The sequence below is a fragment of the Halichoerus grypus genome, chromosome 4 (genome assembly GCF_964656455.1).
Source record: "Halichoerus grypus chromosome 4, mHalGry1.hap1.1, whole genome shotgun sequence".
Taxonomy (NCBI): Eukaryota; Metazoa; Chordata; class Mammalia; order Carnivora; family Phocidae; genus Halichoerus; species Halichoerus grypus.
The window spans coordinates 68,358,511-68,376,022 of NC_135715.1; the positions used below are offsets into that span (position 1 = coordinate 68,358,511).

The 17,512-nt window shown below is 32.7% G+C and overlaps 1 protein-coding gene across 7 annotated transcripts in view; it reads right to left on the minus strand.

The window, feature by feature from the left end:
- Positions 1-417: 417 nt before the first annotated feature.
- Positions 418-17,512, minus strand: part of PDS5B (PDS5 cohesin associated factor B) — a 193,367-nt gene continuing 176,272 nt past the window's right edge. For 2 of the 7 annotated variants that reach the window (XM_078070471.1, XM_078070472.1), the window contains exons 29-35: positions 16,338-16,400; positions 15,600-15,745; positions 12,968-13,073; positions 7,917-8,356; positions 7,716-7,826; positions 4,795-4,933; positions 418-3,501 (exon numbers count right to left, since the gene is read on the minus strand). In XM_078070471.1, coding sequence (XP_077926597.1) covers positions 3,466-3,501; positions 4,795-4,933; positions 7,716-7,826; positions 7,917-8,356; positions 12,968-13,073; positions 15,600-15,745; positions 16,338-16,400 — 1,041 coding nt within the window. In that variant the 3' untranslated portion in view covers positions 418-3,465. Of the gene's footprint in view, positions 3,502-4,794; positions 4,934-7,711; positions 7,827-7,916; positions 8,357-12,967; positions 13,074-15,599; positions 15,746-16,337; positions 16,401-17,512 lie in introns of those variants that run through there. The other 5 variants (XM_078070475.1, XM_078070474.1, XM_078070473.1 and 2 more) reach the window with 5 other exon arrangements.

Below are 17,512 nucleotides of genomic sequence, written 5' to 3' on the forward strand. Positions count from 1 at the left end.
CCCCCACCCCCTTGTGGAGAACGTAAGCTCTGCAAGGGCAGGGACTTACTCTATCTAGATCACACTTTATTCTCTGTAACTAGCCTAACACATAGTAAGCACTCAATAAATATTTGCTGAACAAATGAATAAAAGTGCCACTAGCAACTTATATTCAGTGCTTACTTTTAAAGTTTATAGGATACATTTATTTTCTCCAGTTATGCAATCCTTTAACTTAAATAGTACTTAGCAATCTGTTAGCCAAAATTTTACATAAGAAGTTTAAACAAAAAGCTTGAAAAAATGTTACTAGGAAATACATTTCCTTTTCATGCAACAAAGGCTCCAAAATCAAAAATCATCAAAATGTGCCTTTCTTCATTTAGTAAACATATTTAAATATATATATTAATACACATAAATAAAATAATACAATTACATATTAGCTTTCATGTTTATTCAGCTTCACAGAAAATCCAAAAATGTGTCTGAAATTGGTTATCTATCTAAATACCAATTGTTCATTATGGTGACATAATACTATGTGGTAGGCGAGATACACCTAAGTTAAACAAATTCTTAAATTCCTGACAATCTTCAAGTGGGCAAAAGGAAATCTGAAAAATCAAACTTACAAGTTGTAAGAAGATACAGAAAGTAATGTAACCTTTAATACCTGGAACAAGTTTTACAGCCACATTTGTAATTTACATATACAGTGGAGATCACTGAAAAAAAGCTTCCTGTTGCACCGCAGCAAGAAATCTTATTATAATGTAGATTAAATGAACTTGCTACAGAGTGCAGCAAGATAACCTCACTGAAGACTCATAAGATTTTCATAATGGAACTTGTTACAGTGAGTTGAATATTTCCTTAATTTTATACAGTACATATTTTTCAAAATGAACATTATCACTGAAGACTTTGCTAACCACTGTTAGCAATTACTGTTGTATAACATACTTAATTTTACTTTAGTTATAGTATGTGGCTCTCCAAATGTTAGCATATGAAATGTTAAGTTTAAACATAATAAAATAATCCCCTAAGATGAAGACTCAGGACATCAAAACTTTGATCATTATTGCACCTATTTTTCTACAGAAAAATGGAAAATTTACATCATAATCCTCCCAAAAAGTGAACAGACAAGTTGTAAAATCACAGACTTATTGGCATTAAACAAAATCTACAATGCACATTTTTTGTGAACTGATACAGAATTAATGTGCAATGAAATTTGGTTAACTATGATCATGCAAATAAAAATCCTCCACAATCATGTTTTCATTATGTTTTATAAAATGGTCTTAAAGATATACTTCCATAAACATTTCCGGTGCAATTTAGTCAATGACAAAAATACAAAGCTATCCCTTATTCTTTATTTTATAGATTTAAAAACATGCCTTTGTACTGCTGAGATACAAATAGCGTGTTTGGGAGAACTGAGCTCATCAAACGGTTAAAAACCAATGCATCTTGGTCCAACATTAGCTGCCCTGTATACAGCAGCCTCCCATAATCACTGGTGTCAGTATCTTGCTTGATGAAGAATGAAGAATATTGAGAGATTAAGACACAATTCAAAACATTTTTTTTTTTTAAATTAAAGGCCGTTTCATAAACATGAAGAAATCTTTAAAAGAAAAATAATCACATCAATTGTGATATACATTGGAAAATAGTAAAATGTCATTTTCCAAAATAGTTTCTTTATTATATCCCCCATCTATTATAACCAATCTTGGAAATATACCTTAAACATAATGGTGTATTATATGAAAATGCTCCATTATTCAATGTGATAAATTTAATAAGTTAGGATATGATTTTCTTTTCCGATGTTAACTGTGGAAAAAACAAAAGAACAGCACCTGAAATACTACAGTGAATTTAGGCAAGCATTAAGTAGTAACTTTTATGTTTTGGTTCAAAATACAGTTTACAAAACTGTATAAAGGATACTGACTTAAGTAATTTGTTCCTATATTTTGCAGATTACGATGAAAAAAAAAAAAGAACTGCTCTAAATCCAAATAAATTTCCACTTCTCCCAATCTAGATGAAGTGGAATTTCATTCAAAATTTATAAGATTGTGATACCTACAGTAGCTCAGATAGTTGGATATATCACTCCCACCCTGTCCTTCCCCCCCCCAAGAACAAGTTTTTGGCTCCAAAATAAAGTACAATAATAAACTCTTGATGAAAAACTATGTTATGGGGCAATCTATCATATACTATGGCTAAATATGAATTTACAGAAAAGAGCACATCCCATTTTCAGCACTTTTTCATAAACATGCAACTCACTATAAAATACAAAACACTTGCTTTCAAGAACAGCTTTATAAAGACACACTGCATCAATAAAATTTTTTCTTTCTGATTAACTTTACACTGTTAGGGAGAACTGGAACTTTTCTATGTGTATATATCAGATTTTATATTATAGTGTAATAATTTGCATCTTCTGAACATAATGTTCAAGAGGAAATATCTATACACAATAACATTCTAGACTATTAAAAACTAATTCAAATTACAGAATTTTATTGATACAGTAGATTAATAAAAACTGAAAAGGGATGATGATAAAATGGGATAAAGAATTCAGTACATTATTTTATAACACACTCTTTAAAATTAAAATATTTTAAATCTCTCTTTTCTTAAAATTTTCATTGCCATGAAAGGCCAGAAAATTCTGAGACCAATACTGAGGTGTAAAATAATCAAACTTCAGGATTATTTCACAATTTGCATGGTGTCCTCCCATCGGAGGCACCATTCAGGTGTAATGGCAGACAATATAGCACCTCTGAAGATTAAGGGTGCCTAGGAGTAAACACTAGGTAAGATACACAAGGGAAAGAGACCATTTAACTCTCCAACAAACAATGACATCAAGAAAATGACACCATTTGTTGAAAAAAATTTTTCACAGTAAAATTGCAGAGAATACAAATACTAACACTGACAGATTACTGCTTAAGATCTATCCTAACAAACTCTTTCCAAATCAATAGATCCAATAAACAGTTGGGTACTGTCAGTTTAAAGCCGCAGATAAAAGCTATACAAGCACTTTAGAAGTCAGAAACATTAAAGAAAGAAAGAAGAAAAAGAAAGAAAGAAAGAAAGAAAGAAAGAAAGAAAGAAAGAAAGAAAGAAAGAAAGAAAGAGAAAAAAAGAAAGAAAAAAAGAGAAAAAATATATTTACAAGTTTCTTCTTTAGTTTATGTCTACATAGCCATCGGACATCACACTTCCACAAGACTCCATAGTCAATGTTATCACCACGCGTATGGCTAAAGCGCTGTGACCACAAAACACATGAGGTCATCAAAGGAAGTTCCAACTGTCCACTCTCTGGCAGTCCCGCTTTGTGCATCAAAGGCTTTACTTAGCCTCAAGCTTGACAAAAAAATGCTTCTTCTCAAAGCTTTCACATAGAAAGTTATTAATTACATTTGTTCATCGCCTTTCTCTTTTAGAACTTCGCCGCCGTACCTTAAAAGAAAAATTACCAGATGCTTAATTAAAATACTAGACACAGCAGACAACTTTTCCCACAATAGAGAAAGAAAAAACTATTTTACTTTTCTATTCAATAATTTTAAAGAGAAATGAACAGAAATCAACGTCAAGAGCAAGAAAAACAATTGCAAATATTTTTTCACTTATGTTTCTGTGGTAAAAGAAAACATTTGATCCTTATGAACTTAGGCTTACAGTTGTCTTTCTGGGAAAACAGTTATTGAATGTGGATAACAATCATTAAATACATAGAGATAATCTGAAATTCAGACATATTACAACTTACTGGCAAGTACTAATGAAAGCATAACACTTTAGTTTAAAAAAGACCAGTATAAAGAGGAATATAAACAGAACAGGATTTTAATTAAATTTATGGTGCAGTTTTTGTTTTTGTTTTGTTTTGATGAAGACAGAACTCTTTAGCCTTATTTTTATATTCAAAACAATAAACAAATACTTTAAGAAACAAGCCCAACAAGTTTGAGACCACACAGTTCAGATATTTTTCTGTGGTCTTAACCCCTTCACAACCCTGGTCCAATCATAAGTGCTGATTATGTTAAATAGCACAGAGGGGTGGGGGTCAACTCTGGGACTACATCTCAGAACACAGGTTTCTCAAACAAAGATGGCTGGCTGTACTGATTCAAAGACTCAGCATTAGTGTATCATCAAGAGAATACACCTTACTTAAATGTGTTAACTGTATTTCTTCCAACGAGAAATACTCAAGATGTGTTAACTGACAAAGCCATTCTTAAAAAAAATTATCTCAGGAAGAATCACATTCCTACTTTTGTAAAAGAAAGGTCTATTACCAATTTTATAAATTTCAAAGACGTGATTTTATCCTATATGGTTAACTTCTAGTTTCTACTGTGAAACTCAAAGAAAAAAGTTAAGAAACATAAACCACAGTCTATTTAACATATAACAGTGCTCTAAAATCAAGGTACAACTTAAATGCCTGAAGTGTCAATATCAGACAGCTACCTGTTCTTCTCTACATTCAGCTTTCAACTTGATATTTACACTTTCACGAGGCTACAGCTATTATTCTCACTTAGAGTCTCAGTATTCCATAAAGGATGCTCTCTAATTATTCAAGCTGGTAGATGAAACAACTCTACAAACTAATGAAGAAAAGCAAATAAATACTTAGACTTATAAGTAAGAGCAAGTGCTATATGTATCTTACCAAATATTTACCAACTCTATTCTATATTCTATACTATCACACATGGTACTTTAATAAACACATACATTTACTGTAGAAACTTCCTCTTCCTCTGTTTCTTCCTGTGGAATATCATCATTGACAGGAGAGCTACCCTGAAACACATCTACTTCTTCACTTGAATCATTTTCTTTAGTAGCTGCTTGTTTGGAGCGTCCTACACGGCTAGAGTAAAACAGATATAAAATAAAATGAACATTCTGATCTTTAAGTAGTAGAAATGCTTTAAATATTTCATAAATTCTCATTTATTATCATTTTTATCCTTCATTACCTTACAAAACAAGAAATATTTTTCTTATTCTAAACCCTAAACCAATGTTTAATCCTAGAATCTCACCTATAAACACTGACCAAGTAACAAAATCATGTGTGACTGAGACCAATACCATAAAGGATTTTAAAACATAAACCAAAGTCTGCTCTTCCTTTTATCTTTCCCAACTCAGTAAATGGCATCTGTATCTCCTGAGCTTCTCAAAACAGAAAATTTGGAGTCCTTCTTACTACTGTACCACTCTTCATCTGGCCCCATAATTCTTACAAAGAAATCTCAAATCCTATTCACTTCTCTCCACCTCTATTGCTTCTACATTTCCAAACCATTCTCATCTCTTTACCTCTTCTCTAAAATGTAAAAATAGCTGATGTCACTCATTCCCCCTCGGTAACTCCCTGCTATACTGAGAGAAATTCCATAATCCTCCTTAATATAGTATTTAAGGCCCTGCAGACAGTCCTGGGGTACCTGTCCATTCTCCTTTCTTTCTACTCCCCAATTCCTCACAACTACACTGGCAAATTCTTGCCTTCCTTCAACTCTCTGAATTGGCCAAGATTTTTCCTACTTTGGAACCTTCAAATCCAATATTCCCTCCAATTGTGTTCTTCTTCCTGTTTTCCATCAGCCTAACTCCTACTATTCTCAAGAAATCAACTGTCACTTTCCAAAGAGAAAACTTTCCAATTCCCTAGCCCTTCCATTACTTTCTCTTACAGTACCCTAAATTTTCATCAGGGCACATATCACAATTTAGAATTCCATATTTAAGTGTGATTATGCAATACATGCCCATTTAGATGGTAAATCCCATAAGGACAAGAATCATGTCTATTCTGTGCCACCACATCCCCCAGCACCTCATACTCTCTGAAACACAGGAGGCAATGAAATATATGTAATAGATACCACCATTTAATCAAATGTATCCCTCTCGATATTTTTCTATCTGCATATATATTCTTTCATTAAAAACTTTTTTTTTATTTGAGTACAGTTGACACACGTTACCTTAGTTTCAGGAGTAGTGATTCAACTTATTTATACATTATGCTATGCTCACCCCAAGCGTAGCTACCATCTATCACCATGCAATGCTACTACAATATCACTGACCATATTCCCTACACCGTGCTTATGCATTCCCAAACTGGAAGCCCGTATCTCCCACTCCCCTTCACCCATTTTGCTCATACTCCCACCCCCACTACCCTCTGGCAACCATCACCTTATTCTCTATATGGTAACTTTTTTTTAAAATTAAGACTACAGCTTATCACTTCTCTTAGGTAATCCAAAGTATTGTTTAATCCACACTCAAACCAAGTAATTTTTTTTACTTGATTCAGTTTTTCTCAATTCCACTGAGGTCAGAACAAGAAAAACAGGCAGATCATAACATATGTTATTCTACTAGTTCTAAAAAAAAAAGAGGTTCCCCGTGAAGGGAAGATACACTGTTAAGACAGAATATAGAGTTTTTTTGCACTGATTTTTAAAAGAAATACTTGTTTGGTTTAGAACATTCGTATGAGGAAATGACATGATAATCATTTAAGTCCTTAATTTTTTGATGCCCAAATATAAACAAATTACAGTTATGAGCCTGAATGATATTTCTGTTATTTCCTCATTATAAAATTAATTCTGGAAATTTAATATTCCTTAAGAATTTGTTTAAAAAACAGTTATTTTCCATAATTGAATCCAAACACATTTACAAAGCTATCACAAAAATATACTTACCTTTACTTTTTTACCCGAGGAAAAAATTAAATGGAAGAAGGCATGAAGTAGCTAGACACCCAGGCAACTTTTCCTCTTCCTGTGGAATACACAGGAATAGGAAATACTTCTAAGATAAGTATTTAGCCAAGGCACACTGGCAAGTCTGAAAAGCCAATGCACTGATGTAATTATGTAATGGGATTACTCTCAGGAAAACTGCAGAATTTCTGACTAATGGAAGACATGCTATTTTAGTTCCACTTAAATAACTGAGAAAAAAAGGGCAAAATATACAAATTACAGTACTGATGTTCCTGCTACTTTAATAATCTTAGGTACAGATTTGTTATTGTAACTTCTTATAAACATATGTTTGTGTGAACTTCTAAAACTATTTATATGTAGGTATGGAGTGTTAATTTGATTAGAAAAGAAAAATTCAAAACATCAAAAACTTCAGATCTACATGTGATAATTTCAGTGGATATAATTTAAAGAAAAATAATGCCTGTTACTTTCCTACACAATTCAAAGAATAAAAGCAAAAATGTAAAAACTATTTTTTTTTAAGTTGCTGAGGAAAGACATTAAGAAAAACTATAGTGTGGAATGACAAGGCAACCTGGTCAGTAAGATAGGATTATTTAAAAATACCTTCTCATCTCTTTAGGTACTATAAAGTCTGTATTGGAAATGATAAACTATATGTTATTCATTTAAAAATATTTGCCTAAAACCTGTAAAAAATGTACAAATATTATCAGAGAGTTAATTGGGATATCAATCACCTAGGTAAGTTTATAAAAATTTTATCTTACCTAGTGTAATGGGAGTAAATATATGAGATTTTAAATATAGCCCTATGTATATTTAAAAATTTATGAACTTTTGCAAAATAATTTGAAACTGGTTTGAAATTTAATATTATTTACAACTTACACATTTTTTTTTGGTTGTGATGGTGATGGCGTTTTTGATGGTCTTCCTCGTCCTTTCTGTGGTGTGGATTGTGTGGATTCAACTGCACTAGTTTCAGGAGATTCTGCTCTGCTTTGGAGAAGACCCAAATGTGCATAGCATCAAATTATGATTTACAACATAGTTACGAAACATATGCAGTTTAGAGTTGCACGTACTTACCTCTGTTGTGCTCTCCTTGATGTTCGGTGTTGTTTGCTCTTTGACTTCTGTTCTGTATTTCCACTTTGTCTTTCTTCTTCTTCCTCTTCTTCTGGTGCTGAAGGTCCAGATTTTTTTTTGGTTCCTTTTTTAGAAGTCTTCATTGTTGGCTCTTCTTTTGGTGTACCTCCACCAAGAGGTTTAGGTGGTCGGCCTCTTTTACCTTTCTTTGGTGGACTATTCTGTTCATCCTCATTTTCTAATATATCTTCTTTGAGCCTCTTTTCTTCAGGCCACTGCTGTTCATCTGATTCTGAAGCCGTATGGCCTCTCTTCCGTCCACGCTGACTACCTTTAGGTTTCTGTTCCTGTACCAACTTAGTGAGGTCATCCATACCTAATTTTTCTTCTGAATCTGTGACAGGTGCTTTTTTCCGGCTTCTAGGTTTGTCCAATTCAGACTAGGAATAAAAACCACAATTTCAAACATAAAATTGTAAGTGTGCATATTTTGAAAAATAAAACAAAAAACATGCTATCCACTTTGTCATAAAAATGTGCTTAAATAAAATGTAGAGTTCTTAAGCACATAAGAACCGTAACTACTTGTATTTTAACTAAAAAAATTATCCAGGGTAAGAGGATAAATTTTTATTTTTACTTAAGCTAGAGAGCTTCAAATGGAAACCTTTCAAGATCAGTATTTTATTAAATTATACATTTTAATGAAGAGCTATTTATTTCATTTAAAAAATTTCTAAATTCCTTGAACAATGGATAACTATACTAAAGTATAATGGATCTGCTTTGATAGTCAATTTAAGTAATTCTAATTTTACTACACAGTGTTTAAGACATAAAATATCAACTATGTTATATATCATGCTTAGACACCATAAAAAACTTTTATTTTATAAACAGAGGTTGCAAGATACAAAAGTTAAACATATTCATCACTTATTAAAAATTTTGAAAACACTTCTGAATCAAAGATACTGCTTCTTTTCATGTACAATTAAAAACAAAAAAACAATTTAAATTATTTAATTGGTACTCAAATTTAAAATAAAAGCCTAGTCTACATTCAGACTCAATTGTTCTCTTATTTTTCAGAGAATTCAGAGAATTTAGGCACTGAGCAGAAGATGCAAACTGAGGAAATTCTCCAAAGAAATCAAGAACAGTATGAACCCTTATAGCTTCTCCATACACATACATGTATAAAACCCATAAATAAATGTAAATTTTATTTCCAAAAAGTTTATGCCAATTTACATTCTTAAAAATCAGTGGTAGAAAACAACAAAAATGATCTGATTAGTTTAATAGTCATTTTGTTTCCTGTCTACAAACTCCCTAATTATGCCACTGGTATTATGTTCTTCGCCCATTTGCATACTGGAGTCTTAGTATTTTAATCTACATTCTTGTGTATATTTAAATTTTAGTTCTATTTGTTATGGACTGAATTGTGCCCACACAAAATTCACATGTTGAAGCTATAACCCCTAATGTTATGGTATTTGAAGAAAAGGTCTTTGGGAAGATACTTCAGTTGAGATGAGGTCATGAGGGTGGGTGGGGCCCTCATTATAGAATTAGTCCCTTATGGGAAGAGACACCAGAGAGATCTCTCTGTCTCTCTCTACCATGTGAGGACACAGTGAGGTGGCCATCTGCAAACCAGGAAGAGAGCTCTCACCAGGAAGCAAATTGGCCAGCACTTTGATCTTGGAATTCCCAACCTTCAAAATGGTGAGAAAATTAATTTCTGTTGTTTAAGCCACCCAGTCTATGGTATTTTGTTATGGCAGCCTGAGCAGACTAAGACATTATTGTATCTTAATAGGATTTGAGATGAAGTTTTAAACTGTTTTTCCTATCCACCCCCCAAAGAGTATTCCAATCATTTAAAAAAACCACTGACTTATAATGCTTCCTTTATTTTGTATTATGTTTTAAAAATTAATAATGTTTCTGAGCTATTGTAACAGCAGCATAATATTTTACTAATTATAAATAAATACATTTGTGTCTGCCTGGGCTGATCTTATTATTACTCCTCTTTTTTATATTTATTTATTCTTCTACATGGACTTAAAATCACACTGGAATTTTAAAATTACATATATATTCATTTAGAAAGAATGGTTATCTTTTCTTATTTATTTTTCCCATTACAGAACATGGTATGCCTTCTTTCTCTTCAAGTCTTGTATGTCTCTCAATTTGGACATCTCCACATAGTTTCCCCCGACTTCTTTTTTAAGGAAGTTTTAGATCGATGGATGTGTCTGTCTGTCTGTCTACCTACCTACATATTTTTGTTGTTGTAGTGGTTATTATGGTGAAGCAAATCTCCTTTCACCCAAGTGTATACTTGATATAAAGAAAAATTAACAAAATAAAGTTAGTTATGCACATACATACATCTATTTATATGGCTACCATGCTAAATTCTTAGTTTTTCAATTGTTCTCTTATTTTTCTAAGAGTACAAAACAAATGAATGTCTCTTCTTTTTCACTGTCATATGTTTGACTGTTTCACATCTTCCTGAATTTGTCAAACATTCTAGAACAATCTTAAATAATAGTGAAGACAAGAGGTTGCTTGTTTTGCCGATTTTCAATAAAAATGCTTCAAGCATTTTGCCTTTATGAAGAATAACTTAAGAGTAACTGAATGAATAACTACTGATTTAAACAGATAAAACTTTTAGCATGTTAAGGAAGTATCCTGCTGGTATTAGTTTATTAAGAGTTCATATGTATCAAGAATGGATTTTAAATTGTATTTATGTCTTCCTGACATGACCTGAGATTATCTTGTTAGTATTCTTATTTGGTATACTGATTTGCTATATTATATTAAAAGATTTCTTAGCATTAAATTATCCTTACATTCCAGGAAAAACAGACCTGTAAGTGACTGGTTTTAATTTGTTAATGTTTATTTAGAGTTTTGTACATAAATTAATAATTAATTGTTGTTACTCAGAGATGCATAGATAAGGGAAATACTGAACTAAAACTAAATTTAAAATTATCACCTCCAATTTAAAATGTTACAATTCATTTTGCTGTCCAAAAATGTGTAAGGTAGTTGAATTCCTTTATGCCCTGGAAAAGGTTGGTGGTTAATAGGATATTCTATGTCTGCTTTCTTGAGAATACTATAAATAATCTAGTTTGTTGAAGCACTACCTTCTCTAGTTTCTTTTTCATTTTGCACTGCACTGTCTTAAGAACAGAGGGAGTATAAAACTGAGGTTTGAAGCAGGAAACAGGGAAAATATATTATCTGTAAAACTAAATATTTGAATATAAATGTATATGGAAAATAATTCCCGTGTGGTGAAATTTTAACGTCAAAGTGGTAGCATATGCAAAGACAGTACTCTTTCACTATAATCTACTGGTCTTTAAATTGAACTTCTGTCTCATAATGCTAACCTCTTTGAGGATATTTCAGTTGATAAGGTTCTTGAAGTATTTCTGAAAATGGATGCAATGTTACACAAAAGGAAGCCAAAGGCCTCCATTATAATTATACAAATCAATTTCAAAAGCTCAGAATTTCAAAACTTTTCTATGAAATATAGAGACTTTGTTCTTCATTGCTCTAAAAGGTAGAACTAGACATAGAATTTATAGGATAACAAAACATTAAGAGTTCATCACAACCACGTTTCCCAGTTTTGGGAGGATGTGGGGATAAGGGAGCAGGACAGGATGTGGGTATGGGTGGCCTAGTTGATGTTTCCAATAAATAGGAGAAATTATAAGCTCTCCACCTAAGGCATTTTCAAGCATGTGCTAACCAACTCTCATAAATGCTAATGAAGGAATTTCTGCATTAAGTGAGAAGTAGGACTAGAAGACATAAATACCTTTTCCAATCAAGGTTCTCTTCTATAAATCCAGATAACAGGATTCCTTTCTGGCTAAGCGATCAATTTTTAATTCTGCTTGGGCAAAATTTTTAAACAGCCAATAAAAATCAGAATTTACAGTATAAATAGTAAGGATTTAGTAAGAATTTTAGAATTATAATTTTTTAAGTGGAAGAAAAACCTGGTAAAACAAATTACTGGAGAAACTTGAAAACAACTGAAAATCATTTAAACTTTTTGGGATATGTAATGTTGGGCCAGTGGAAGACAAGAAGGGCAGTAATATTTCAGCGAAAGCAAAAGTATTTTATTAATAACCTTCCACCTCTACTAACAGAGTAGGTTCAAATGCATTAACTTTTACTTTAATTATTAATCGAAAATATTGATCTTTATAATAATAAAACAGCAGCAACACCAATTAACTTAGGCTAATTCATTTATTCTGATAAACCTTACCAGCTAAGGAGCCACATTTTAGAGATAAAGAAACTGATTCAGACAGCCTCACTGATTATTCAAGAAATGTTTAAAGCTAACCTAGAAAGCCAAAATGTGTCCAATTATTAAGGCTATCAGGTGGTGTTGGAATACATAACAGTATTCTATATCTGCACTAAAACAAATCTGTCTTTAAATGACATTTATAAATTGTTTCTATCATACAAGTTATCATTGTTATTAAAATCTAAAAACTAAAGGCGGCCTTTATGAAGACTGTAGCATTTCCTACTAGTAGCATTTCCTTACTAGAAGCTTATTTAGTAATGAAAGGCTCAAGAAATCATCTAAAATGGAGGAACCTTTAAGGACTCTTACTCTACCTCCCCCCTCCAACGCTAAGTTTAAGCTTACTGTGTTTTAAAAACAAGAACAACAACAACAACAAAAAACCCAAGCAGTTCTGAGTATGGGACTGGCATTTTGGTTTCAAAGATCTACAGAATAAAGATCACTTATTAGAATGACAAGAAATACAAGAGAATCAATATGTTTAAATTACATGGTAGAGGATAATTATAAACCCAAATTGGTGATTAAAACCATTAAAAGAAAATCAAATGTCAAATTTGAGAATAATATTAACTGGTTTCAGTGTAAAAATTATTATTTATACAGTAAAATTATTTTTATCATTATTATTATAATTATTATAAAATCAAACCAAATATCTCACCCTTACAAGATCAGAGTCGTCTCTCTTGTCACTTTTTTTTCCTGGCAAAGGTGAAGACATTGTGTAATCTTCATTTTCACTGTGATCCATTTCAGAGCTATCAAGCCTTTTAATATAGACATTTATAATCATTATTACAATGAAATAACTTAAAAGCTTTTTCTGTTCCCTAATGTAGCTTTATAGCTTTATGAGGAAGTTTCATTCTTTTCAAAAAAGTACCCATTTTATTCTATCATATTTAGCAACAAACCAACAAGCAATGAATCACATTTAATTTAACATAATAGGGAAACTTTAAAAATCACAAATTTAGTTTTTTTCCTAAGTCTTTTTAAAAACTAAATTCTCTTTTCAAGTGGGCACATAAAGTAAATTAAAACTTTTCTTGTTAGCAAGTTGAATTGGCCTATATTACTACAATCTGCACTGTCCCCTATCTCTCTTATATCCCCATTCCACTTTTTCTTCTCTGTACTCTTAACACCCTCTAACACAATAAAGTTATTATGTTTACTCTCTACTAATCTTCCCCTGCTAGAATGTAAGCATGGATCTTTGGTCAACTGTACTGAGCAATTTATACTAAGCACTTATACCAGTGCCAGGCATAAAGTAGGCATTCAATAAATACTTACTAAATGAATTAATAGCACATGCTCTCATTTATTGGTATAAAGGCTGTCTTCTGTCCTAGGTGATCACATCCTTAATCTGGCTTTAAAAACCATTTAAACATTGTTAAATCCTAAATCTCAATCTCTGACCCAGAAGCTACCCTGAGCTCTAGACTCACATATCCAATTGCCCACTCACTTGAATTTCTAATGGGCATCTCAACTTTAAACAGCCAAAACAGTCATTTGGACACTCCTCTTTTCCACATCTCCCCAGAAAAAACGCATGCACGCACACACACACACACACACACACACACACACACACACACAGCCTGTTCCTCCTCAAAGGCTTCTACATCTCAGTAAATGGCACCACCACCTATATAAATACTCAGGCAAAACACCAAGGATACATCCTTTTTTTTTGAAAGATTTTATTTACTTATTTGACAGAGAGACAGAGAGAGAGCACAAGTAGGCAGAGCAGCAGGCAGAGAGGCAGAGGGAGAAGCAGGCTCTCCACCAAGCAGGAAGCCCGATGCGGGGTTCAATCCTAGGACCCTGGGATCATGACCTGAGTAGGCAGACGCCTAACTAACCGAGCCACCCAGGTGCCCCCCTAGGATACATCCTTAAATATTCCCTTTCTGTAACTATTCACATCTAACCCATCAGCAAGACTATTTGGATCTACCATCAAAATAAATCCTAAATTTGACTATTTACCATCTTCTTCCCAGTTTATCCCTTCCCTGAAGTACTATTAGCTGACTCCTAACTGGTTTTTCTACCTCAATTCTAGTTCCTCTATTCTCTACAATCAAGGCAATCTAATAAAAGTACGAATCGGATCACCAGGCTCCACAGCAGTATCTTAGCAGAGGGGGAGGAGTCGAAGACAATACTGAGGCTCTTAGCCTAAATGACTGGGTGAATTAGATCTTTGATTATAACCACGAATTCGACAAGAAAAACCAGTAATTTAGGAAATGAGTTGCTGGAAATGTTTTGGTAATGCTAAGTAGGAGGCCATCCACTAGAAAATGTCCAAATGATATAGGTGAACGGTCACTTAGGTATCAGCCACTAATATGTATTAATACAGGAATCTAAAACAAGAGCTATAAATGTAATTTTTTTCAATTTCTACTATATTATATATCACTTGACAATTTATTCATTACAAGGAAATTGATAAGAAATTTCAGAATGTCTCCTTTCTTTATTGACTGGTTATAAACAATACAAAAGATAGCACAGTCTTTGCTAAAAACTAAGCAAAATCAATACACAGTGGCAGTTAAGCCCCGTACAAGGTTCTGCTGCTAACAAACGGTGTACAAAGCACTATACTAAAACTAGTGAAAATGTGAATTATTTTTTCTTCTTTCTTAAAAAGAAAAATCTGCAGAGCGTGATTTGAAAGTACAATTTTAAAACAATTTTTTTAAACAAAAAAGTTTATACATGTACACAGGAAAAAGAAATTCAAACCAAAGAGTATATAAAATGATCTCCCTCCTACACTAGATTACCATAAGACGTTGTGTAGTCTTCCAGAAACTTTCTATGCATATAAAAGCCAATGTGAATACAAATCCTTTCTAAAAACTTGAAAATACTATAATACTGTTCTATTCTTTGCCTTTTTACTCAATAATGTATTGTCAAAATAATTCATATTAGCTCATACCTCATCATTTTTAATGATTATGTATTCCATTATACAGATGTACCATAATATAACAGTTTTACAACTGCTAGACATTTAGCTTATGTCTACCAACACAGGCTATACTAACAAGCTAAAATATGAAAGGCTAAGATGGAGTGCCTATCTAAAATAAGAGAGCAAATAAGTAAGAACTTGTAAATGGCTACCAGTGTTAAATGGGAATGTTCGGGTATGCACTGATTTCCATTCACTGACATTAAATGTTCTGGGTTCCATTATTTTAGATCTCATTGCCTTGCTGGAATCCTTATTGTAAAGTATGATATTAGGTTCTTACCTCCCTTTTATTCTTCCAGGAGAGCTTGGATTTGAGCTGCTGCTTGCATTGCTTACAGTTTCCATTCGTGATGACTTTGTCTGAGATTGCTTGCCAGCTGATGAAAGTGGCTTATTAACAGCTCCTAGAACATTGGTTGTTTTAGGCTGAAATGAAAAATGCATATCTCTTTCTATTTGATTAAAGCCAAGAGAAATTTACATGTAAAGAGCCATAAAAAATATCTGTCGAAGTGTTTACATACAAATCACACACACAAATATGCCTATCCTTAAACAAAATAAGGATTATGAATTGAGTATCACTTGTACAAGTGAAAAACTATACAGATGGCATGACAGTTAAGTTTTTTAGCTATCGGGAGGAAAAGGCTTACATAGAAAGTGAGAACAAATAAAATGTGCAGTCAACAAAAATAGATAATCAGACTCTGCTCTGGAAGGACATAAGAAGATGTTTTTAACTTTAAGACTTTTTTTCTTGATATTACAGGATAAGATATTTAAGGATCAAGGTCTCCAGGCTTTATTATAAGCTACAAAATAAGTTCATGTATCTCAGCTTGCATCTATACAGTAAATATAATTATTTCTAACTAGCAAATGGAAGATGCCTAATAATTATATTTTTTATCTTAAGATATATCAATTTTAAAGAAATACAAAATAACATAGTTATGCCAATAATCATACTAAAATAAACTACCACATAAAAATTAGAATGACTCTCAAAACGTACTTTTCCAGGAGTGAAAAACGATTTCATTTCTGGAGGCAGATAATTTTTGGTGTTACTGAAATTCTACAAGCAAGGGAAAAAGTTGCAGTCAGTGAATACTGAAACACTATGCATGAGGTGGTTCGAAGCCAACAAAGCATACAACAGCTTTTGTTTCACAGTACATAATAAAAATACATACTTAAATAATCAGTCTAACACAAAATTTCAGTCACTGATTTTAAATACTGTAATAAGGGGCACCTGGGTGGCTCAGGTGGTTAAGCATCTGACTCTTGATTTCAGTTCAGGTCATGATCTCAGGGTTTTGAGATGGAGCCCGTGTCATGCGAGCCTGCTTAAAGATTCTCTTTCTCCCTCTCCCTCTGTCCCTCCCCTCCCCTAAAAATAAATAAATAAATACTGTAATAAGTTTAAACTAATCTCATATCAACTCCAATATTAACAAAACATATCTGTACTCTAACACGTTAGAGCTCTGTAAGCGCATCAGAAAACCATGCTTCTATAACAATACTCTCCAGAGAAGAGACCACATATACTCCTGTTATCTTAATCACAACAAGGTAAAAGCAGACAGTCCCTTTTAGCTACTGGGTGAGCCTACATACAAGGCTGTTGTAAATCACTATACACTGGTTAAACTTTCATTAGTATTTTACTTAAAAACAAACATAAAAACAAAAACAGTACTGGTAGTTTCCATACGCTCAGTCAATAGGCTTAGGTGCATTATGAATCTCTAAGAACGATTCTGGAAAACACCTATTGTATCTTGAGTTTTGTAAAAGTGGTTTAGGAACATTTTTGTAATGCTCCCTGGATCTTGAACCTGTTCCTGTATCAGTTCTCTGCTTGTTTCTTCATACCAGTTATGAATCTCAATCAAGGCTTATAACTTCAGACTGTGTCTCTATCAGCATTCTCCTTCCCATTTTGGATCAATGGCCAATAACGACAGCTCTACATGCTTTGATCACATTTTTGCCTGAACTCACACACTGGCATAAAACTCTGAATGCAAACTCTAGATCATCTTGATTAATCTCTGAACCTTATTTGTGTCCTCTAGTTTGGCCCATATTCTAGTCTTGAACCACATTAGTAAGACTCATAGTGACTTTTCCATGACATTAGTAGAACGCTCTTGATCCTGAAATCTTCCCATAACCTAG